Source organism: Columba livia, chromosome 3 (assembly GCF_036013475.1).
Source record: "Columba livia isolate bColLiv1 breed racing homer chromosome 3, bColLiv1.pat.W.v2, whole genome shotgun sequence".
Classification (NCBI taxonomy): Eukaryota; Metazoa; Chordata; class Aves; order Columbiformes; family Columbidae; genus Columba; species Columba livia.
Genome location: NC_088604.1, coordinates 64,476,988 through 64,501,311, shown reverse-complemented (window position 1 = coordinate 64,501,311; position 24,324 = coordinate 64,476,988). Strand labels below are relative to the sequence as shown.

General features: G+C 41.8%; 1 protein-coding gene across 7 annotated transcripts; it reads right to left on the bottom strand.

Moving 5' to 3' along the window:
* Nucleotides 1-309: 309 nt before the first annotated feature.
* On the bottom strand, nt 310-23,052 carry TMEM242 (transmembrane protein 242). 7 transcript variants are annotated; one of them, XR_010471421.1, is made up of 7 exons: nt 22,712-23,052; nt 20,551-20,651; nt 17,008-17,145; nt 7,447-16,348; nt 6,425-6,559; nt 5,782-5,912; nt 310-1,743 (listed from the first exon to the last, which is right to left on the bottom strand). XR_010471421.1 is itself a non-coding variant. In XM_065057314.1 (4 exons), the coding sequence occupies exons 1-4, from the start codon at nt 22,905-22,907 to the stop codon at nt 1,740-1,742; spliced, it is 450 nt and encodes a 149-aa protein (XP_064913386.1). In that variant the 5' UTR covers nt 22,908-23,052; the 3' UTR covers nt 310-1,739. The 7 variants fall into 7 exon arrangements, 2 of the variants coding, with proteins under 2 accessions (XP_064913386.1, XP_064913384.1); XR_010471418.1 differs by lacking the exon at nt 7,447-16,348; XR_010471419.1 differs by lacking the exon at nt 7,447-16,348 and having other exon boundaries at nt 5,782-5,908.
* Between the last annotated feature and the right edge of the window lie 1,272 nt (nt 23,053-24,324).

Sequence of the window (24,324 nt, the reverse complement as noted above, 5' to 3'; positions counted from 1 at the left end):
TCGCCCTCCAACCAGTCCCGTCTTCCTCCATTGACTCTGCAGGGAATTTTAGATGACTAATTTAGGTGAGTTATTTAATCCAGATGAAGGCAGATTACCTGAATGCCACGTTAGAAATTAAAGGTAAGCAACCTTAAAGACATCATATGATTCACATTTATATGGTTTACCTTAGTACTTGACCAGTTTTAATGGCATGGCTACTTGTTAAACTTGGCAACTCAGCACGAATATACCTGAACGCAGGCAACTCGGGTATCACCATGCACACAAACTAACAGAACAGTGAAAATAGTACCACGCCACATGTGCATATGATGGCAGTATTCACCACAATTTATTTAATATTGGATTACAAGCATCGAGCTAAGAAAAATATGTCAACTATTACACTTCAATTTCTTTACAGATTATTTTAGTGCTGTCATGTTTCAAAGGAAAACCAAACTTCTGTATTATTCATCTGACATTTAAAGCTTTTTAAAATGTTCTTTCCTATGAATATAAAGACTTAATCACAAAAGACAGGTTTTAAGAAGATTTTATTAAATCTGACAACTGACTAATTGGACTGTGTGCAATTAATAAAAAAACCTGATAACTCAGCATTCAACCAAGGATTGCTCACTGATAGCATTATTTTTAAATTGCTGCATTTTTACAGCTCTACAGTTCTGCAAATACAGTATTTGAGTAAGACATTATTCTTTCTAGTTTACACCCACACTTCATGAGATTGCTGCAGTGTGGAAAATGTCACATTGCTTCTCCTGGTAGCAGAGCCACAGGAACCACGGAAATACAAAAAACTAACCCTGCCCATACAGTTCCTTAGCTCAAAATATTTGTGTAGGACAGACTGGGTGTCTCACTATTTTATACTTCTTTTCAGTTACAACTTAAATTGCTATATAAATCTAGTAGACACTTTTATGCAAACGATCAGATTCACTATTGTGGGATCCAATTTAAAAAGCTAATACTGAACAAACAGTGCACTTTGTAGAGATTTCTTCTGATGCTTTGCAGAGGAGCTGAGTAGGTCACTATTGGCATATGGGGTGTTTCAAACTTTCCCTTCAAACACACAAAAGTAGTTTGGTTCATATATTTTCTATGCTGAAAATTTAAATAGATCTCCTTTATTTTTAGAAGAATGCACTGCAGGCCATACCTTCAGGCTCAGTAATAGAACTGTCATAATTGACTCGGTTATATTCCTAATGGGACATATGAATGTCACTGAAAGTACTCTTTCTTTGTTTCCTAGAGACATTTCCTAAAATTCCTCTTAAAAATCAGGATGGGATAAGAGCTTATTAGGGTTTTGTCCTTATATTTACTACTGAAGATCAGTTTCTTCTCTAAGTCTTCATAAGAGAGAGTCTTTTTTCAAGTTGGATCCAACTTATCCCAAGACAGTTCACCTGCTCACAAATCAACTATACCAAGCACGCTGAAAAGTACAATATAATTTTTCTTTCGTTTTGCTTTTAAATCCCTTGTTAACTGGCCTCCCCAGGTTCAATGAACTCAGTCAGGAACTTGCTCAGTCTGAGTTTTCTTCTCTGTTGTTCAGATGGGTCACTTCTGCTACATCTGCTCCTGTTCTTGCTGAGACATCTCCAAATGGAGCTGAGATTTTCACTTAGATTTAAGTAAGTCTTCCCATTCAACAGTGGACTCATTATTTTTAGGAATTGCTGGAAATATTGACTGCATTTTAGTTCGGAATTCTTTCATCTATAAAAGAGATTAAAAAACAAAATCAATAAACTGTTAATAAGGAGCAAATAAAGTAGCACCATGAACCCAGGCTTATTCCACAAAATAAGCTGTGTGAGGTAAAGAAGAGGTAAAAGGACTTTTAAAATAAGAAAAAAATAAGACTTTCCCTCTGACTATGTTGGTTCAACTAACAAAATGAAAAAAAGTAGGAAGGAACCCATAACAATCCCCCCTTCTAAAGCACCACACTGGGGGGACCACTTGCCTGAATTACTCACTGCTGTTATATGAACTACTATATATACACACTTAAAATGGTTTTGTTTGGAAGAAAATTACCTCAAAAGAATGTGCCCATAATTTGACTGCAGTGCCTTTTTCTACACTTGTAATGAATTAAAGGCCAAATATGTCTGTTCAAAGATTTTAAAACACAGATTAAAGGAAAAATACTGGTCAGATCTGACAGTTTATGTTTATCTCACCATATGAATACAGATGACAAAACAAAGTCTTGTTCAAATTTGTATGTTAGCAGGAAGGAAAACAAAATTCATAATATATAGGACCGAGTTTTTCTTTCACTGTTGTTAAATTAAATTGCTGTGAAAGAGGAAGCTTACTAATTTTATACTCTATATATCAATACATCAATATCGGTTGCCAAATCTATGATAACCATTTTATCACCAGTGTCTCATGCAATAGTCCTGGCAGGCCAGAACTGAAATTTCATTTGTTTAAAAATCTCTTCTGTTTGAAGATAATATTTAGATTTAGCAGGTTTCTTTCTTCCAAGACTTTTACATATATTTTTACATATATTTTCGACAGATAGGCAGGGAAAAATTCAGTCAGTGAAAATCCTGTTACACAAGCAGCACAGTACAGGGGAAGTCTTGGACTGCTGTTTTCAGGAAGCTGTACAGAATCTATGACATTCCTGCAGAGAAGACACGATATTGTATTCAAGCACTGGATGCAATGACCTCCTGAACACCATCTTCTCTAATACACCTATATTTTGTGTGTTATGGGTCATCAGCTTTTTTTACAGATGCCTTTGGGCCGTTTTCTGTTCAGGCCCTTCTGCGTATGAATAATTAGGACAGAGAACTGGTACCTCTTTAAAGAAATGTTGCTGAAATGCCATTATTCAAGTTATAGCTGATACAATGAACCAATTTACAAAGAAATTACCAGTCCTTTACTACGACAATAACTATTATGGATGAAAGCATTTTAGAACTCAAGTCTTTGTGTAAAAATGTCTGGGTACTGCTAATCAAATCAAAATACAAGTTACATAGAGTAGGATGAAAATTCAGAGCCAAATCATCTTTTTTTTTAAAAAAAAATCCTGATTGTGTTCTTATGTAAAAACTAGTTCACTGTCTGCTTTATATTTTATTCTGATTAGATAGCTGGTTTGATTAATTATTCGTTCTTGGTTTTAAAAAATCTTGGCAAACGCCCACAATCATTCCTAAAATAATATTTTTCCTTCTTATTTAAAACTGAAAAGCTTTCATAGACAGCTAATATTTCCAAGAATAATAAACACCAGTACCAGAGCTGATGTAGAGAAGCAGCCCAAATTACATTAAATAATTGCTGACAGTTAAATACAAGTATTTACAGTAGGAAATGTTCTAGGCTTAGCTGTTTTTCCCAGTCCTCTGTAATTAATTCCCAGTTCTCTGATGTGCAGAAAGTATTCAATTTACTTAACATTTTTTTTACTTCCTAAAGAGTGAAGTAACTCATCTACTCTTTGATCTCACTCTAAGTATTATCTGGGTGTTTGGTAACACAGGAATTGGCCAGACTGTAACATGCTGTAGTTCAGCTAGTATAACTGGATATAGAACATTTTATACCAGCTAATGATCTTGTGCAAAGTGGATTTTTTGGCTGTTTCTAAACTCAGACTTTTGTATTTCTTCTAGTGTCAAATTTAAACAATGCACTCATAACCCCTGCAGGACACCTCTGTTAGTCCACTGAAGACATACAGATCAAAAGGAAAATGAACAGCAATTATATAAAGCCATCCAAAACAGGACGATGTGTGGGGGAGCCGTTCAGAAAAAACTACAGTGCTTCCTCACATTAACAGCTACCTTATAATTGTTAACATGCCAAACCCTAACCTTCAAATGATAAAAGCAATGTTATCTGGGAAATAAAACACTACAGCTCTATTTCAAAAGAAAATAATTATTTGTTTAGAAAGCATTAAAGCACTGCTGGCAGCTGCAGATTGAAGAATATTCAGATTTTTCTCCCTTCAGAACGCTAATTGATGTTCTGCAGGTGAAAGCAACTCATTTCCTGAAAAAGCAATTTCTCCTTAACACATGGACCAAACCTGAAATATTCAACGTCTTTCTTCTGCCTTTAAGACTCCCTGAGAAATTTCCTCAGCCTTGTCTTCTCAGATTTTGGGGTCTATTTGTAAAACCACTTTGCAAGTGATGCCAGACTTAATGTCTCATTTATCACCTCCTCTCTTGCCAGCACCTTATCCTTTTTCCACAAGCCTGCTCTGCATAGAAATAGTTTCTCATTGCAATTTACAACTTTGACCGTGTTTTGTATTTTCCCACAAACTTTCCTTCTTTGTGATTCCTTGACAGTGAGCTATTTTAATAAATTGTAATGCCAAGCTGATCACCACACTGCACTGTCTCCTCAATGTTATGCTTTAGGCTGTCAGCTATTTAAGAAGGACGTTATCTGCAGAGACTGGCAGGGTCTTCACAATGTCTAAACAGGTCCAATTTCTTCACAATACATATATCACAGCTACTAACTCATACCTACAAGTTTTCATTTCTATACAACTTAAAAGATATGGCACCCTATTATTTCTCTCCACAACTGCTTTTGAGGTCTCACTAATAATACATTAAGCAACGTAACTACTATTAGTCATGGACTTCTATTTTCCCTGTCCCCCTCCCAGTACTGTATTTCACGAGGGCTTTGGTTGGGACTTCAAAGGAATCTGCCCTTTCTCTTCTGTTCCACTAATATCACGAGCTTTGGAGTTTCTTCCTCCATTTCCACATCTGTGCTTGTTGCAATCCTGAATGTACATCCAAATCCTGGCCACTGTTCTCCCTGTACTCACAGCTCCTCTAAAGCTCACTTGCCACACTGCCTAAAAGCGGACTTTGAAGAAGTGGAACCAGTGTAAACACACATAAGTAACCATGGAAATGGCATCCCAAAGTTCCTATCCCTTCTCTCCCAGTGCCAGTGTCCGTGTGCTTATGAACCGTTCTAGTACCAAATTCAAGGCCGTGACTTCTTTCAGTCAGACACTATGAGCACAATATCCTGGGCCTTGACTGGCCAAACTCTATTTACATATTTAGGGCTAAATTTAGCCTCCAAAGTAACTCACACTGGCCTTGGGGTTGTTCTTGCTTGCACTTGGCTGACAGTATCATACTAGTCCCATTGTAACTTCAGAGGATCCTTGTACTGAAGGTTAAATTTGTCCACCAAATGTAAATTAGCTGTCCTTCACCAACTGGGCTTACTAGTGTCCAGTGCGGTGAGCTTCTTGTGAAGATGAAGAACCTAGCTTTACGTTCTAGTAACACTGCACACTTGAGGCACGAGATTTGGGACCTTGTCGTTACCTGCTTTACCTCTCAGAGGACAAGCACACTACTTGACAAGGGAAATGCTGCCATTAGGAACCTGTGTCCTGCCTTGCCTTTTCTTTTACGTAGATGTGCCACTTGGGAGTTTTTTTCTCCTCTCTCCCTTCCTGGAAAAAAATAGCTCACTGTCTTCTCCTCTGTTTCCTCCAAATTCCACAATACACATGCCAGTGGTCTCAAATCAAAAGGCATTAATTTAATTATGAAAGCCAGTATGCTACGTACTAAGGACTGGAATGTCTTGAAATAACTCACTGCAATGGCTGCCTCTTTATTATTGTCAGCCACACTGACACCTGGGTACTCAGTTCAACTGTGATAATGTCTTCAATTAATAGTGCAGTAAACCCAGCACTAAAAGCTGAATGTATTTTACCTCTTTCTGCTGCCTTCAGTATCACAGGCCACTCTTGCAGCTGATGCTTCTGAACCTAGTGGCACATGAACCATTTGTGACACATTTCTTGATTTAACATTCCAGCATGCTCCATTCCTGGAGGCAACTGTCTAAAGAGAATTTTACTCAAGTGAATTTTATTTTTTTTATCACAGATATTGCAAAGCTTGATGCTGTTTTTTCCTGCCAAATAAATTACAGTAACTGTTCCACCTCTGACTGTCAGGCTTCTTTCTAAAAGGGTATCATCTACCTTACTGCATTAAATAATCTGTAATAGCTACAGATCGCTGTTATTTTCTTATCTTAACCTAATGATCCTGCCTCAGGTGGCAAAAATATGGGGACCTAAAAGCATCTTCCATTTAATAATCTCTTTTTAATGTACATCGTTGACAGAATGTCACACAAAAATTGGGATAGCACTATTATTGAGAGCACTTATGTGGCCGTTCATATTAAAATGAATGGAAGAGGGGCTAAAAAAATCTATTTCAATCCTAGAATTTAAGTTTTACAAAGAAACATTCTCTTTAATGTCTGACATTCATAATAGGCCAACCCAGATTCTAGGAAATATTAGTTTCCTATTTTAGTACCAGTACCAGTAAAAATTGCTTACATTAGCTTCCAAGTGAAACGAGGTTAGATGTCCTGAACTGGAATATTGACTGGCAGCAGAACAGAGTATGTACACGGCCCGTGTTCTCCTCAGCCACCTTCCATGTCACAAGGTATGAAGACGAGATGGGCTGCCCTGGATTTAGGAGAATCAGAGAGGATTGTTCTTGCCACCCTTTCCCAAATCTTAAAATGATTGCTGTTGCCCTTGTTAGCAAATGATTACCAAAGTCTGCATACAGAAATAGCAAGTTATTTGTAGAAAATGGCAAGTGCTGAGCCCTTACTGTACTTGAAGTGCAGAGCAGGCAGTCTGCTGTCTGAAGGTGATTCTCCAGCTCTCCGTGTGGAATGGGGCACTCACTGTGACGGTTTGCATGCTGACCTCTATCATAACCATGGAAAACAGAGCCCTGGTTCACATTCTTAGATCTTACACTTCATTGGCAAAGGCATTATGAATGTTCAGATTAGTCAGAACTACAGATCTATGAAAAGGGCTCCCAGAGGGTCAATCCCAGCAGTACACATCCTAATATTTAACTATGCCATGTTATACTGCCATAGTGCACTGTTCACAACCTGCCTGCTGATTCCAGTGTTCCAGGCTTGCATAGAGAAAAGCAGCAGCAGAATTTTGTTAAACCATCTAGAGAAGTCAAGAGCTTATATTAACCCCCGTCCCACAGAGACTTACACACGCTTAACCTTATCACAGAACCACAGAACGTCAAGGATTGGAAGGGACCTCAAAAGATCATCTAGTCCAATCCCCCTGCCAGAGCAGGAACACCTAGGTGAGGTTACACAGGAATGTGTCCAGGTGGGTTTTGAATGTCTCCAGAGTAGGAGACTCCACAACCTCCCTGGGCAGCCTGTTCCAGTGCTCTGTTACCCTCACTGAGAAGAAGTTTCTTCTCATACTTAAGTGGAACCTCCTGTGTTCCAATTTCTACCCATTGCCCCTTGTCCTATCACTGGTTGTCACTGAGAAGAGCCTGGCTCCATTCTCATGACACTCACCCTTTATATATCTGTAAACATCAATGAGGTCACCCCTCAGTCTCCTCTTCTCCAGGCTAAAGAGCCCCAGCTCCCTCAGCCTTTCCTCATAGGGGAGATGCTCCACTCCATCAGTCATCTTTGTTGCCCTGCGCTGGACCCTCTCCAGCAGTTCCCTGTCCTTCTGGAACTGAGGGGCCCAGAACTGGACACAATATTTCTCTCTTTGAAATCAGAGGGCCAGTTACAATGCCTAAAATGAAACAAACACATAGACATATTTTTTCCAGAAACCTATCCTTATAAATCTTGTGTAATTGGGTAAAACATGTCCTGTGCTTTTTAAAAGAAAAATAACATGAAAATAACCTAAGTGAACTTTACAGAGAACGGGAGAGAGGATCATCACTGCTAAGAACAAAGCTGCCACAGTTCCCAAACCATCACACATATACAGCAGCCTCCCACAGCTACTACATATTCTCAAACTACTGGTGAACTACTGAGAGCTGTCAAGTCACAAGGGTCAGGCTGTCCCTTTTCCTATGACTGGGTCACATGAAGGGATAAAACACATTAAATACTTTCCTCATGTTACTTTTCCAAGTGTGCAGCAGCCACGTTACTCATTCATAAATGAATGCATTTCACAAACGGGAAGGCAGCAGGTCTGCACCACAAGCGTGCTTTACTGCCCCCACTTTGTCTGGTTTAACTTGTGTGCGAATGGCGCTCAGCTCCCAAAAGTGGGATTGAGGACTGGGAGCCTGAAAGTATCTTTCCAAACATTTATCACAAAAGGAAGACGATGCCATTCTAGTAGAAAAGCCTAAAGAAAACAAAACAGTTCTAGTTTAAGGCTAGATTAATTTAAATACCAAAAAAATGAAGTGATTAGCTAATTACGATCAACGGGAACAACAGCTATTAATTTTTATACACCAAGACAGCAATTTTCTAAACCACAAGCTGAAAAAAAAAAAAGTAACTGCCTTAAGTTCAGAGACAGAAGAGTATCCTTTAAAATGTTATACATTTCCATGCTGATCTTTCTGAAATAAAATGTCAAGGACTTCAGTTTTTATAGTAAATGTCTCAAAGTAGTGTCTCATTCTCAAGTTCATTCTTATTTATTTCAGTGATGCTGCATCAGGCTTCAAAATAAAAGGAACAGTAGAAAGACTGGATTATACAATCTTGCTGCAAAAGACTTTCACGCTATGCAGAAAAAAGGAGTGAAATACTTTTGAAATCACTGAGGAACACACCATTTATTTCTGCAGAATCTTACTTTCCAATCTGGGTGCCTGGAAAGGACATCCACGTGATTAGTCTATTATGGTATATTAGTCATTCCTCCTTAGTCAGCCTGGGCAATTTGAAAAATTAATATTGAAATAATTTAAAATAGTTAAATATCTAAATGTATAATGCAAGTTGGTTAATGGACTCAAGATCTCAGGATGAGAGACCAAACTCCATAAGCTCTCTGTGCTGTAATTCGGATTTCTAAATTAAAGTAAAAATATTGTCTGCAAACAGGCAGATCCTGAAAAGTGCAACCTGAGTAATTATTTTCCTTTGTATGTCCAGGAATTCATGATATGTATCATCCACAAGTGAGGCTCGTGTCTGGGAAAAGAGCCAGCACAAAACCTAAGCTCTTCGGTGATGTGTAAGGCTGGATGGCATGAGTGGGGCTGAATTCCACGCAGGAAACGTGTCAGAGCTGGTGTGACACCCAGAGCCAGGCAGGGATGACTGGGCAAGCCGAGCAGCTGGGGTCTTGCACCACAGAAGGGTCAGACAAGTGCGGCCGTAGCACCACACCGAACAGAGCACAGAAAGATCCCACAGGACCAGGGTGCAGCACGAATAATTCGCACCTATCAGATAAGCTTTTATTCAGAATTTTGTTGTTCACTTAAGAGTTCACAGTCACATGCAGCCGAGAAGTGGGTCAACCCACTCATCCACTTAGGGTGATGTGGAACTGCTCCAATTTCAGACCAAAGCCTAAATGTTGTTTTATTCCTTGTAGCTTCTTAGCAGGTTGGTGGCAGCCAACAGCTACGAGTCTCTTCCAAGACAGAGCAGAGTAATTCCTCAAGACGGCTTTAGTTACAGTCTTCCCATATTCTTGAATTACTTACTTACAGCTGTCCCTACTCACAAAGCAGATGTGGCAGCTTTCCAGCAGGAAAATGCTGATCTTATTCCTTGAATAAGCTTTCTGCCTTATCAAGTATGCAGTGAAGTTCATAGGTTATTTTGTTTTTCTTTTTTATTCTTGGATAAAATACTAGCAGTACATATGTGTGGAGGCAAGTCTTCTCCACATAAAACTAATTAGGCAATATAAGCAGTACAGAAAAACCCTGTATGAACAGGAGGAGGAAGTGCTAACTTGTTCTAGTTCTCCATCTTCTTTTTCAGAGCTTGAATTTAAACTAGTATTGAGAAAATAAAAGAATGGGCAGATGTCATTTATATTGAAAAATACGATCATGAAATAACAAGGAAAATATGCCTATTGTGCAATCAAACATTAGCATGATAAAAAAATAGAGACTTCATGGATAACACTTAGGTGAAGATTAAATACAACTAAAATAAAAAACTAATAACAACAAAAAAAGCTAGGAATGACTGTGGAATGATTCTATATTCTGCTTTTATAGCAACATTTGTTCCTTTATGAAATAACATAAAAATTTCAGCCACTGCAATCTCCTTGTACTTGATTGAGATCCATAGACCTCAGTACTATTTACAGATGCCAAAACAAATAATTTTTAAAGACTATGTCTCCACGTTCTCATTTTATTTTAAAAATTAATTCATCCTTAAAGCCAATACTCCTTTGCATTTATACTGTACCTATGACTATAGCCTCACAAAATTATTTCAAATATATCTCAAAATAAGCAGGGGATGTTATTATTTTTATGCTTAGAATGGTGATTTAGAGGTTAGATTTCCTCTAGAGAAAAGCAGCCCGCCTAGGAAATGTCCTTACCAACAAAACCAAGGCAAGTATATATTCTCTGTATTGCTTTTAATTGTTTTAGATGTCTCTTCACAGCTGTGCAATTGTTTCCAACTGTTAATATTTTAAAGGTTAAGATCAATGCAAACCAGGATATTTCATTAGGAGTCACCATAAAAATGATAAACTAATATTTTATAATTATATTACTCAGAAATTGCTAGGCAGTTCTTCTCACTATTTTCCCAGCTTTCCATGGAACAGATGTGGAAGCAACAATCACACAAACCTATATATGAATCATCCTGGCCCTCTTCCTATGGGAGAAAAAATGCTTTTATTTCTGAGGAAATAAAACCTCATTTATTGAGGGCATGAAGAGCAAAAGGGCTCTTAAAACAGAATTTATCTTGGTTTTTAATTGTTGCACACTACAAGGGCTGAGGGTGTCGTTCTGCTTTTAAAAGAAGGCTCACAATCACTCAGAGTTTCTTTTTAAAAAACCCAAACATCAGACATTCATAGGTATGTTTTAATTCCTGTCAAGTATTCTATAGCTGCAACTTTAATCAAAAATGACAACCTGCTTATTTAAAACAAGGGTTTACAATTCAACTGTAAGTTCTAGAAAACTGTGAAACTAACATTTTTGCAAGCAACAAAAAGGTGTGGTGGATCATAACACCTGATAAATAAAATAAGGAAGGCTTAATTTTTTTAAATTCTCACGAAAATACTTTTTTAGGTCAACTGTAACAACAGGGGTTTTAAGATAATTTCAAATTTTTTACTTAAAACCTATTTTACTCAGAGAAAGACCATTTATTCATAAATTGAAAATTTAAAACTTCTCTGAGCATTTCATATGGAAAATACTGAAATATGATGTTTCAACTACTATTCAACCTAAAAAATTAAATTATAAATTGGCCAAACTTCTTCTTTTCTACAAAATTTACTTCAATACCTCAGTGTTCTGCATCAGAAAACAGCCAGCCCACTGCACCAGGAGTGGGTGCAACAGGGTTCTGAGGCTACAAGCTCAAAGCCCTGTAAGATAATGCCATGGCAGATGATGGGGAATTTGTCAAACAGCAAATATACTTGCTAATAAAGGTGCCATTTTGTTTCCAGCCAGTTGTCAATCATTAAGCTTGTGTTTCACATTGCCCATGCCCCTCCGTTCTGTGCAGTGCCTCAGGGAGGACGGCTGTGGTGTGTCTGGATGAGCACTGGGGTTCAGGTTCTTGCTGGGCAACAGCTTGTGCACTGATGAACAGTCTCAAAATGCATGAACTGGGTTTCTTCAGGGCGACACAAAACTGAATAAGCATTCTAGGGGAAGACACAACATATTCCAACTGCAAACAGGCACCTTCCTGAGTAACCTCATCTAAGTGTTCCTGCTCTGGCAGGGGGATTGGACTAGATGATCTTTTGAGGTCCCTTCCAATCCCTAACATTGATTCTGTGATTCGAGCCATGGGGAAAGGCCAGAGTCAGTCCACATTTTTTAAATCCCCCAGAATGGTTGTAGAAGTCAGGTCCTCAGCCCTCAGTTGCTTCACTGCTCCAGTGCTGCTGGTTGATGATACTTGCTAATATAGACAGAGCTTCTATGCCCAGAGGTAATCAAAAGTGGACTGACTTTAAATATTTTCATAAGAGATTGCAGGAAGCAAGTTAAAAAATTCTGACTCTTACTGACTGCTGGTTATTTTCTGCAAGAGTTACAATATAAAACTAGATAACCACCATCTTCTAGGTTCTGAAAATGAAGATTTCTCTTTTACATTATTGAAAAATAAAACTTACACCATTATCAAACCGAGTTCTCACTGATCCATCACTTTTCCATTTAAGAATAAGAGTTGACTGGAATTTAGTAGGGTTTATTACTTAGCAGCCTGTTCTTAGATTACAACAGTAGTAACTGCAGTCAGGGGATATTAACAACACAACCTGAGACAGCATAAAATCTTGTATGTCCCTTACCAAGATATACAGATCAGTTACTTACTATCACCCCAGGGTCTTCATGCTGTCACAGAAAGCAGCAGACTGTAAAGCTACAGGGAACCACCTTTAACAACAAAACCATTTAAGAGCTAGAGGTAGGCACTGCCACTGCACTGTTTTAAGAACCAATAAACCCCAAAGATTAAATAAAAATCTAGTATCACCAAAGCTGGTGCATCACCTCAGTGTCTGGAAGAGATCTCAGCAACGACCTGCTTCTATGGGAAACACAGGCTGTCTCTGAAGGCGTAAGGACGGGGCATCCTGAACTGTGGCTTCAGTTTCCTTCCACAACACAAACTGCTGAGCAACTGTGACACTGCTTCAGAATGATGGACACAGATTAATTACAGCAGTTGTAACTCAACAAGGAGTTTGCTCTTTGCTTCATCTCTGCACTCCTTTGCAATTGCTTCATTTGCAATTTGCTCTTGTCGCTTCATCTCTGACTTCGTAAGTGATGACAAGATAACTTAAACAGTCACAAAGCTTAGTGTAATACATATTTTTATCAATCATTCAATTTATGGCCAAAGGAAACACACCCCTGAACATTACAAATCATAGCATTTCGGCAACGACACCAAGCGAAACCACTCTTCTGGGCTCTAACTAACAGCAACACCATTTGCTACTACTGCAATGCTTCTTTAGAAATACGGGTCGCTATAAAACGATATAAACCGCGCATTTTGACAGTGAGAAAAATAAACGGGGCTTTTTCCCGCGGACGCCGCGCCTGTGCGGCTGTTCCCACCGGCGCCAGCAGGTGGCGCTGCGGGGCGGCAGAGGAGCCCCCGCCCGCCGGCCAATAAATAACCGATCCGCGCTGGCCTATCATACAAACTGTTTCGGGGTGGTTTGTTTTGTCTCTGAACCCCAGAAATCACAGCAGCGCCTCGCTGGTTTAGTTCTGCCCTCCCAGATGTGCGGGAGATGCTCACTGCCCCTTCCTGCAGACACCAGCATGGCTACAACAGGCTGACACTGACAAAAGGGTCAGGCCAATTCAGCCAAACCAACTGTGAAAAGCCCATCGTTTCAAACCCGTGCATGGCTAACGTGAGCCGAGTTCAAAGCACACAGAGCACTGAGCACACCTTTCACTGCACCTCTCCAAATCCACTGGCGAGCTTTGCTCTCCTCCCCCTCCAAAGCCAGTCCAAGCTCCGGCATGCACAGACCTCACCTGTCTCCACAGGCTGGGCAGTCAGGAGTGCAATGGCTCAATAGCTTTCCTGTCCAATGATTCCTGCCAACCCAGTTTTCCACTGTGGCTTCTTGTGTTTTACTCCTGGATGTGACATGAGGCGCTAAACAACACTTAGCAACTCAGTTCTACTTGGCTTGGAACTCCCCTCCAAACTCTGCAAGGGAAAGTCACTCCTTTATTTGCTTTGATCCCACAAGATAGTCACAAGGATAGAGCTCGCAATGGGTTTGAGAAAGTTAATGTATTCCTCATGTGACAGAAGCACTTTCTTATGTGCCAGATGAAACATCTACAGTGCTTACAATCAGAATTTTATTACACTTAACAATCTAATATCAAGAGAAACAATTTAATATCTAGAGACTGTCAGTAATGTTATCAATATTACCAGTAGCTCTTATGCTAACGAAGCTGCTGCCCAGCAGGGTCAGATCACTAATTAGCAGGTGCAAAAGCCAGCAGGTTACTGTTAAAGGCAGTAACCTGAAGGAGCTGAGCAGAACTTCCCTTTGTTCAGCTGCCAAAGCTGCAGTTATTAAGTTTACACAGATTGGGGGCATCAAAATGAGTTGAGTCTCCCTTCAGGTCACATATAGTATAGCACTTTCAGCGGCTAAAGTCTGCCTTAAGTTCATAGCTTTCAAATGTTGACACCTGATGCTAGGTTTGAAATTGTGACTTGAACTTCTGAAGGTATTTGGAACCTGCACGTGCTGCAGAGCAACTGAACTCGCAGCACTCAGCCACACTGAAGACTCGAGGTGTTTTTATTCAGGCAAATCTGTAAGAGCTCATTTTTAAAACGTTTAACTGAAATTAAAATGTTCATTTGAAAATGCCGAGCTTAGTGTAAAATCTATGGTGTTTTTCATGGTCTGAACAGTTTATGTGGAAAGAAACATTACTTCACTCAGTGATAAATTCAGTAAAGAGTTTCCCCTCAAAAAACCTTACTTTGGGCCTATCTAATGATTATTAGACACAATATATGCATCTGTCTTCTTAGAAATCAATATTTTAACTGACTGTTAATCTATTACCTCTGCTTACAGGACAGCAATCAAGAATTTTCAAAAGTATCACAATGTTCACCAGAAATAGGAAAATAAATTAAACAAACAGGCCCATCTTAAAATGAGCATATGTTTAAGAGTCCAGAACTAATAATGTACCAGCCAGCTTATAACCTTTATTTCATCTCAACTGTTCAGGAAGATGATGTTTAAGCACAAAAATACTGTCTTTCTACAGTCAGTGTTTGATTGTGAGTGATATGTTAAAATAGTACACAAAAAGTTTCAACAAAGATTATTTATTCCAGAAATAGATTTTTAATGATCATTAAACTCTTTTCTTTGGTCAGAATATTGCATTTTTCAGATCTCCATTCGTACCTGCAGCAAATTAAAATTTATATATCTATTTGATTTTAACAGATACATAGTCAAACAGGAAAATAAATGTGTGACGGGAAATTCACAAGTTGCTAATTTTTTTTTTCTGCAATAATGACTAACGCTATTGTATGTGTTTCTTTTCTGCAACAGGAATTTAAAAGTCTATAGTGAATGCAACAAATACGTCAGTGGAGAGCAGAGAGAGAGCTTTTCAAAATCACGTGCAGACACAGTCTCTTGACACAAACCTGCTTCCTTCAGTGCCCGCAGTTCACACCATGCGCTACGGTGAAACATAAGCACTCCACAACAGAAACCAATAACAACAGGCATTTGCAAGAGCCCCTTAAAATAAAGTTTGTCCCACCTCCTTTCAACGCTAACACAACACAGAATATAATCAGGTGCAGCTTTCTGACTAGGAATAACCCCCGACTCTCCAACATACCCTGCAGTGTGCTGTGTGCTTCTGATGCAAGAGCCGCTGCTGTTAGGTAGCCATATGCCCCCATCAGACTCTGACACGTCCTGGGGCTCAGCCATCTCAAGCTGAAGTGGATATGCCCGGTCAGGCAGCCTCAAGGAAAGCAGACTCCCAGGGAAACCAGGAAACTGTGGGTCTAGGCCAGCACTTCTCAAGGAAGTAAAAATTAAGCTTACTGAGAAACAGTTAATGTAAATTGCAGGCTAGGGTCAGATTCTGCTGTCCTTTGGTAGCACCAGAAGTACTGTGACAGAATGGAAGCAAGAATCGTCAGAGCAGTGTGAAATGAACCATTCTGGCTGACGATATAACCACAGTAAACTGAGTGGACTGTTGTAGCTCAGCAAGCAGAGAGCATGATCTGGTACTCCCACTCTTCCTCCCCAATCTCTGCCATTCCACTGCGGCCTCACAAGGAGGACCTGAGTTTAAAGAAAATGTGTTGTAGATGCCTCCTATGTTCTGCTATGCTTTTTGGTGTTCTGCCTTCCTTTACTGGCTCCTATTGAGAATCAACATTGAAACTAAGGAATAAGGGATTGTGTAGTGCTGTATGTTGGGACCCAAATCGTGACCTACAGGGCATATCAGCAGAGTAGACAAGAAGTAAGAACTTCAATAAGGATATTAATAAGAAGAGTACTGATGGTACTAGGGTGAAGTAATATCTTCTTCCTTTCAGTTTTGAGAGACATTTTGCTGAATATATAAATAATTTGCCATGGAAGGTAAAGGAAGTCTATTCATTCTTAGTCCTAAAGACCATGCAGATAGTTCTACCCAACTTATAGCTGCAGAGACTCTTAAGTCATGGTTCATTCCTATGGGAAAACAAAAATGCTTACACGAACTTCAGCATTCATACTGAACACTGTGAAACACTGGAACACGAGCAGTTTAGTAAAGATAGCCTTAGCCCCTTAGGACATACACATGCTTCCTGAGTTTCTTTGCCTTGACGTGGCATGTCACGGACCACCATTCTATTGCACGTGAAAATCTTCTGCCCCCTTGCCCCTTCCAGAAATGCACTAGAAAGCAAACTGGCTTCCTCTTGGTTTTTCTTATGTACCCAGTGTCCTGATGCAAAAATAGAACTTGCACAAATAAATGCATTGCTCTAATGATAGGATTCAGGGGGTAGCCTTTGATTCAATAAGCAAAGGATACAGAAAGCCTGCAGCTACTATTTTAGTCTCTAAATTAGAACACCGGCTCTTTTGTGAAGAATCTGAAACATCTGTGCAAATAAACATAAGCAGGGCAAAACTGTTCCTCCCCCAAAATTGTCTCCTCCCACCGTGTCCCGGTTTTTGCAGATGTAAGAACGCCTTCCCTGTGTGCACATGCTCTGGTTAGTCACTCTACATGTGGTGAATGAAGGCGTAACTCTTAGGCTGAAGTAGTATAGAGATGCCACCTCAAGATACATTATCCAAGGAAAAATACAGTATTTAAGGGGATCATACTTGCTACTCACACTGTGCACACCCAGGGCCTTCCAGATGGCAAAACTGAGCAATCCAACTCCACACCACGCGTAGAGTGAGCCCCATCCGAGGGCTCGTAAAGCCAGTGATGAACCACTCTCTGGCAATGCAGCTGTTGCAGTAATCCCCTAGAACCAAAAATAAAGTGATCAAGACAAAGTGAACAGTAACTAGAAAAATAAATTAACTAAAAAAAGTTAACTTAGTGATGTAGGATCTTTCCTGACTTGCCAGCTGCACTAGTGCAGCCACAGAAACTCTATTATAGATGCCAGCAGACCTGAAGAACCAAGCAAGGGGTGGATGAGCTGCCTTCCCACCAGGAGCAGCTTTCGTCATTTCCAGTACCACTGGGGGGGGATGGCTTTTGTTACCCAGAAATGCCAAAGTCCACTGTTTCGTGAGCACAAGAATCCAATGCTCAGTTATTCTACCAGTCAAAATACAAAACTGAATCAAAACGAGTCACAAGCCCTTATGCCAGTGACATCAGAACATAACCACTGTACATCATTCATTCTGGTACTTTTTCTTGGGAGGTTTGGGTGGGGGGCAACTGTTGGCCTACAGGTCTTTATCTGCACTCCTGAAATAGCAGATTAGGAAACCGGAGGAACCTGAGTAGCTTTCAGCTTGACACAGAGAGGCTGTGACAGTGACCAAGAGATTAATTTTGAGGGGCTGCAAGTCTGAAGGAGCTCTGGAAACCATACAGGGAAATTACATAAAGAGCAAACAATGACACTGAACCCCATCACCCTGCAGAGTCCACCAAGTCACAACACAGAAAATGCTCTGCAGCTTCCATATTTCTCAAGAAACAAGAGTTGGTGCTTTTAACCACTTTTTAAGATACTGCTGCTTAGAAGTCTGCCATGAGACATGTCCTGAAAACACAAACCACTGTCACTTGGAAAAGCCACCTCAGGCCAAGAGTGGAGACTCAGCCGTGATGGGGTCCCAGCCACGATGAAACCTTTTCTGCTGCAGCACATAAATGCACATTGCAGCTACCAAGGGCATAAGCCACACGCCAGCTGACATCAATCAGTTCACGCTGCACATTCACCATTAGCCAGCCGTTCTCATCCCACAACACCCATCTTGCTGAACGTATTGGGTATAGGACAGCTTTAGTCTGTGCAGCCCACACAAGCAGGACAGACATAATCTTCTTGCTCAGAGTGGTAAATGTCAGCAAGAGGGTTTGCTTTTTCCCCCCTTGAACAACCATTGTTTAATCCTTCACACAGAAGCATAGATTCTGGAAGGTAACCGCTAAAGACTGGCATCTACAGTCCTTGCACAACCAAATGCTCCTACTTACTGGGTATCTTGGGAAAACAATTATTGCTCAGAGGTAAACATAAATGAGTGCAAGCATGAATTATTAAGTGATATAAAATTAATATTAAATGACAAATTATTTCACTTACTGTCTTAAATACTGAAAAGTGAAATTAACTTGCAGAAGGATCCAAACTATTTTAATCTAAAACACGCCAAAGAGCTGCACTTTTCTTTCCATCACAAAAAGTGGGGAAAAAATCTTCTGTATTCTTGCTTTAAAAAGACTTTTTAAATGGATCTCTTTCTTCTTTGATATAATTAAACATATGTGGTGCCTATCACTATGTAACTGATCAGTGACATAGCACCAGTAGTTTTGGTTTTGTATATATTGAAGTGTCAAAATGAGCCTCAGACAGGCCTCAGCTTTTCCTTAGGATTTAGCTGTAGGTACAGTTACTGGAAGACAAACACACACTTGCAAAGGACACAAGCAAAATGTATCTCAATCTTTACTTATTCTGATCTGGACATCCCAAAGGGGAAGCTGTTAAGAACACAACGCTCTGTAAGCATGTGTGTATACATACATGCACACAGACAAAAACAGCAGAGATCTCTAGTCACACTATTACACCAGGTCCTAGTATTTCCTTACCACAGCTAATGAACTCTTATAGCTCTTTCAGCAGAGACTGCTCTGAGTAGGTTTAAAACGATGATGATTTCTGACATTTTTTCTGTTTCCATAGTCTAACCATATACAACAACATGCAGAAAAAAATCTCACATTTGGAAGATGGGAAATGAAGAGACAAAAATATCCTCTACACAGGATCTTTAAATAAGAGCCATTATCTGTGAAAATTGCTGGCAAAAAAGAAACCCACCCAAATGCTATTTAAATGCTTGACTGCCCCAGGGGGAAGAAAAAAAAAAGGTAAATGGAAACTATTGATCTGGTTTTACTGACAGCAGTCAAATGGAGTTCAGTCACAGTCTGATTCCTGAGGGTATTAAGTACACAGATAAGGATTTCTGTAAGCAACAGAGTTTTTTACACAATTAGCAGATATGCTGTTCAGAGCATCCAGAAAGCTGATGAAGGAAAGGCTAAAAAAAATTAAAAGACAACACTAGCACGGGAGAAAAAGATGTCACCAACAAAATAACATTTTTAAGAGAACTGAGTTTTATTCATAAGCCCATTATTCTATACACAGATTGTTATCTCTTAATTACTGCTCCTATATATTTTAAAAAAGCAACTCTTTAATTTAAAAAATAAGCTATCAAACAATACTTGAGTCTTTCTAAACACCAGGCCGGGAAAATATAGGGCAGAATTAGCTGTTTTGGTTACCAAAATATATGCTTCATTTTTTTTTTTCTTTTCTCTGAAGGATACAAGCAGGAAGTGGGAGAAGGAGAAATCACATTCTTTTTCTTCAGAGACAGGTCTCAATCCTGTTAACTGGCCTCTTGTGAATAAGAGTGTGTCTGAAAGGAAGCAGTGCCTAAAATAAATGGTGTGCTCAACTGTTTTGGTTGATTGTATTCAGCATGTTCACTGTTTTGTATGACCTAACCCATTGTAAATTAAACACCTGGATAAATGCTGGTAAAACTGGACACTTATCACAAGGAGGCTGCTGCATCTGAGCATTTAATTTTACTGCCCTCCTAATAATCTCTTAATTGAAGGTCTCTGAAGTGGTTCATCACAAAACAGGATTAAGAAATCTCACTTTTGAGCCAATTTGGGCACCAGTTCTACAAATGCTTATATTTATTTAACTTCACTACCATGTAGGAGGAACAGCAGGTGCACTTTCAGCTTTCTCTCTTGCCAGTAACGCTGATGCTACTGTGCAAGAGCAGGGTCTCATACTCTTGCTACCTGGAAGTCTGAATGCAGTCATGAAGCCATGATGCTGTGATGCTACAGCTTCACCTCTAAATTGCTACTTTTTGCCCCATAAAACTATTTAAATCTGCCCCAGGCTGCACTATGCTTGCTTCCTGTTTCTACTCTGACTCACACACCACCATTTCACTGACATAAAAACTGGCCAAAGCCACCAAAGATGCTGAAAGAATATGTCCCACATTTCTCCAACACTCAGCATCAATTCTCATTTCTTTGTACAGCCAAACTCCACATATATCAGCATTTCTCTAAAGCATTTGATGCTCTGTTCTTTCCCGTGTATCAAGTGGAAAATAGTTTAAAAGGAACAAACCTTACTGAACCAGTCTGGGTTCTTCTTTTTTGTCATGGCAAGTGTGGTGCCAAAACCTGCTATCATTCCTGCTGTAGCAACGGTACCTAGAAAAACTCCACCTGCCAAGAAAAGTTTAAGAAATAAAAATCAAGATTTTTTTTTTCCTAAGAGCAGAAAACCAAAACCAAACCTGTTTTGAAAATAAAACCTGAAAAATTAAGATCTGTCAGCACATGCTGAAGGGAAAGGACAAGATGTCCACACTATTTACAGTAACTCAATATGGCAAGCAAGTAAGAATATTTTGAAATACAGCATTTTGAAAATCAATAGCAAGCGTATGTATTTTTAAACCAGGCAAACAACAAAAAAAATCACTGAAATCCCAGGGCGCCTCTTCACAGTACTTCCAAATTACCACTGCTCCCCCAGCAGCTTCTCTCACCCCAGAGCTACTACAATAATCTGGTTGTCTGGTGATGCCTCGCTCTGCCCCAAAAGGAAGATGTTATTCTTTTTGTTGCACCATTTCTCATTTCAAACGGTCACCCGAAAATCCACCAGTACCTTGGAAGACTGTTGTAAAAGCAACGCTTGCTCTTCAGCCTTCTCTGTTTTATGTTCTAAGTCTCTATTTTGAAAAATAAAACAACACTAGCAGGATGCTTTCCCAAGACAGGAAGCATTCCTCACTTTTCAGAGTGTTTCCAAAGTCACTTGGAGTCCCTTGATCCCTTCTAGTTCTGGCATCAGAAAGGCACATGCAGGCAGACCAAGACACTTTTCAGAAAAAGGCTTTTTACAAAGACTGAGTGCACTGTATGAAACCATCTGACTTGTACTGAAAAAACATATTAAAATTATTGTTTTCAGGGGGTTACATGTTCTTCCTTTGCATTAACTGATACCCAGCCTGTGTATGCCAGTGAGGTAATTAAAACCTGGCTGGAATAGGCAGTAAGAAGCAAAACGTGCTTATCTTAGGTCTTACTTCTAAAAAACTAATTATCCTGTTATTGTGACAGAGAAGTTCACTGTGCCCATGTCAATGAAATCCATAAAGTACTTCTTCTGCCTGGGAGCAGGAAAACCTCACACACTGCCGGAACTTTGCATGCCCACAGCATTTTAAATTTCGAGGTCTACCAGCCAACAATGCTGCCCTGTTTTGAGAAATAATAACCGTGTTTAAATTAATTCCTCCTCAAACAGGAGGAGCTCCACGCACGGCCTCCTTGGAGGGGCAGGAAAGCACTGCAAGGGGTAGGCAAAGCGTGTGGCAGGAGGGACCGGTGCCCCCACACTGGCATGCTCAGAGCCACAGCTGCCCGGTACCCGGCAGGGGGCACGTTCCCCCGACCTGTCTCCCCTGCCCGGTATTTCCCGACCGCCGGCGCTGGGACGGAGCAGCGGAAGCAGCTCCGGCCTCCGCTCCGCCAGGGGGCGCGGGGAGCCCGAGCGGTCACAGGCAGCGGCCTGGCCGGCGGGAGCGCCGCCAGCCACGGCTCGTTATCCAGCTGTCCGCCGCCGTCCGGGCAGGACGAGCCGCTCTCCGGGAGGCCGGGCTCGCCCCTCGCCTCGGCGCCCCTGCGGGGAGCCAGCCCGGGAGACCGGCTCGGTTTGATACGGAAACTGTGCGGCGCTGTGACCCGGGCCAGCCGCCTCTTTCCCGGCGGCTCCCACCCCGTCAAGGCGTCCCGGCAGGGCTGGGTGACCTCCCGCTCGCACCCCGTAGGGCTGAGCTACCTCAGCCCCCGGCGCCATCTCGCTGCGCGCCCCACTCCGCCGCCTCGGCCCGGGCGGGCTTGGGGCCCCGCGGCGGGGCGAGGGAAGGAGGCGGCTCCTCTCAGCGCTGCCGGCTCGGGCCCCGCGGATCCCGCGCCGCGCCCTGGAGCCCCGTGTCCTGTTCCCTGGCTAAGGGGCGACAGGCGCCACCACCACTGAAGGGAAAAGGCGGGCGGCGATGCAGCGCCTTCCTCATCGCACCCAGACACCTTGGGCACTGCCATCCCCAAGCGCTTCGGCTCCTCCCTGGGGACGGGAGACTGGGGCACGACTCCGGGCTACGGCAAGCGGAGCACGGAAACGCCGCCAGGGCGCGGCCGCGGGGCTCCCGCACCCGCTGCTGCTCGTCCCCGACCCGTGCAGAGGGAGGAGTGGAAGGGAGGGCTGGCTGCACCTTTGATTAAGAAGAGCTTGTCCTGGGACGCCGCAGGGCTCCCGGCCCCCCGCGGCAGGGAGGGCCCGCGCCCGGGCTCCAGCGGAACCGCCGCCGCTGCCCCATCCTGGGCGGCCGCCCCCATGGCCCAGGGCGCGGGAGGAGGAAGAGGCAGGTGCGGGCTGCAACCCGGAAGGAAACAGAGCTGCACCGGCATACGCAGCCGCCCTTCCTCTTCCTCCGCGGCCGCGCAGTCGGCCGGGTGGGGGGGAGTCTCGCCACCGGGAGGGGTTGGACGGGTGCTGCTGCCCCCAGCGAGAGCGGGAGAGCCGGGGGCGCTCGCTCGAGGGGCGGTGCCGGCAGCGGAGGCTGCTGCGGCTCCCCTGGGAGCCCGGGCGGTCCCTGTGGAGCACCTCCCGGGGCACTGGGGTTCCCCTCGGCCGCTGCCGTGCCCGTGCGCCGCTGCCGTGCCCGTGCGCCGCTGCCGTGCCCGTGCGCCGCTGCCGTGCCCGTGCGCCGCTGCCGTGCCCGTGCGCCGCTGCCGTGCCCGTGCGCCGCTGCCGGCCGCCCCGCGGCACCGCCCGTCGTCTGGTGTTCCCCGGAGCCCAAATGGCACAGGACGAAAATTGTCTAAAGTTGTCAAAGGCTGCTCTGTAGCAGGGCTTTTTTGTCTAAGTCTGTGGGACAGATAACGTCATGGACTTTACTAAATAAAACGGGAGAAAATTGTTACTCGCCATGAACTTCATTAAGCTAAATCTTGACGCATGGTGTTGCTCTAAATTTTTTTTTCCTGAAAATTCTCGTTCTCCCCACTTACGTAAACATTTCTTCAGATACATCTACGTTCTGTCTGAACAGAAACATAAAGTAACTCTACAAGAACCACACATTTCTGTTTTCTCTCGGGCCACAGTAATTCTCAATTGCTGCTGCTGCTGGCTGTAAATTACTACATAGTTGCCTATCACTGTTGCATGTTTTCCTTTATCAAACAGTATACGACCTTACCAAGATTCAGTATGAGCAGCTAAAAAATATTTTTGTATATGACCATACTTCAACGGCAAGCAAATAATGTAAATAAATCTAAAAGAACCATTTCTCCGCCAGCTTCCTTCTTCGTGTTGTTTCATCATTATTTATAGCCTGTATCTAAGGGTCTAATTATAGGGCCTTGGGTTGCTAGGCAAAAATTTAGTATTTTGGGAAACTTCCTGTTCACGGTACTTCTGAAAATCAACCCAAAGCCATTCCCTAATAGTCCATGTACTGTGTCAATTTAACAAAATTTTACATAGTTAAGAAGCAGTTATTGCAAAAGAAGTAGGCATTATCTCAGCTGCATAGCTGACCCATTGTCATTAACTCAGTTTTTCTAATCTGGACAGCACCTAACGGACTTCGAGTCCTCTTCCCTCCTTTGTGGAAAATAACACCCCAAAATCCTGTGTGTGTTTTGGAGTAGTGCTAGACTTCACCACAAATAATGAGAAAACCTGGAAAAGCTTAGGAAAGGTGGTCCAAGAAAAACTGCAGTGTGACGATATTAAAGGAGGAAATTACTTTTTATTTTATCTTCATACTTAAGTGTAGATGATTATATTAAGTATTTAAATGTTATTAGTATGCAT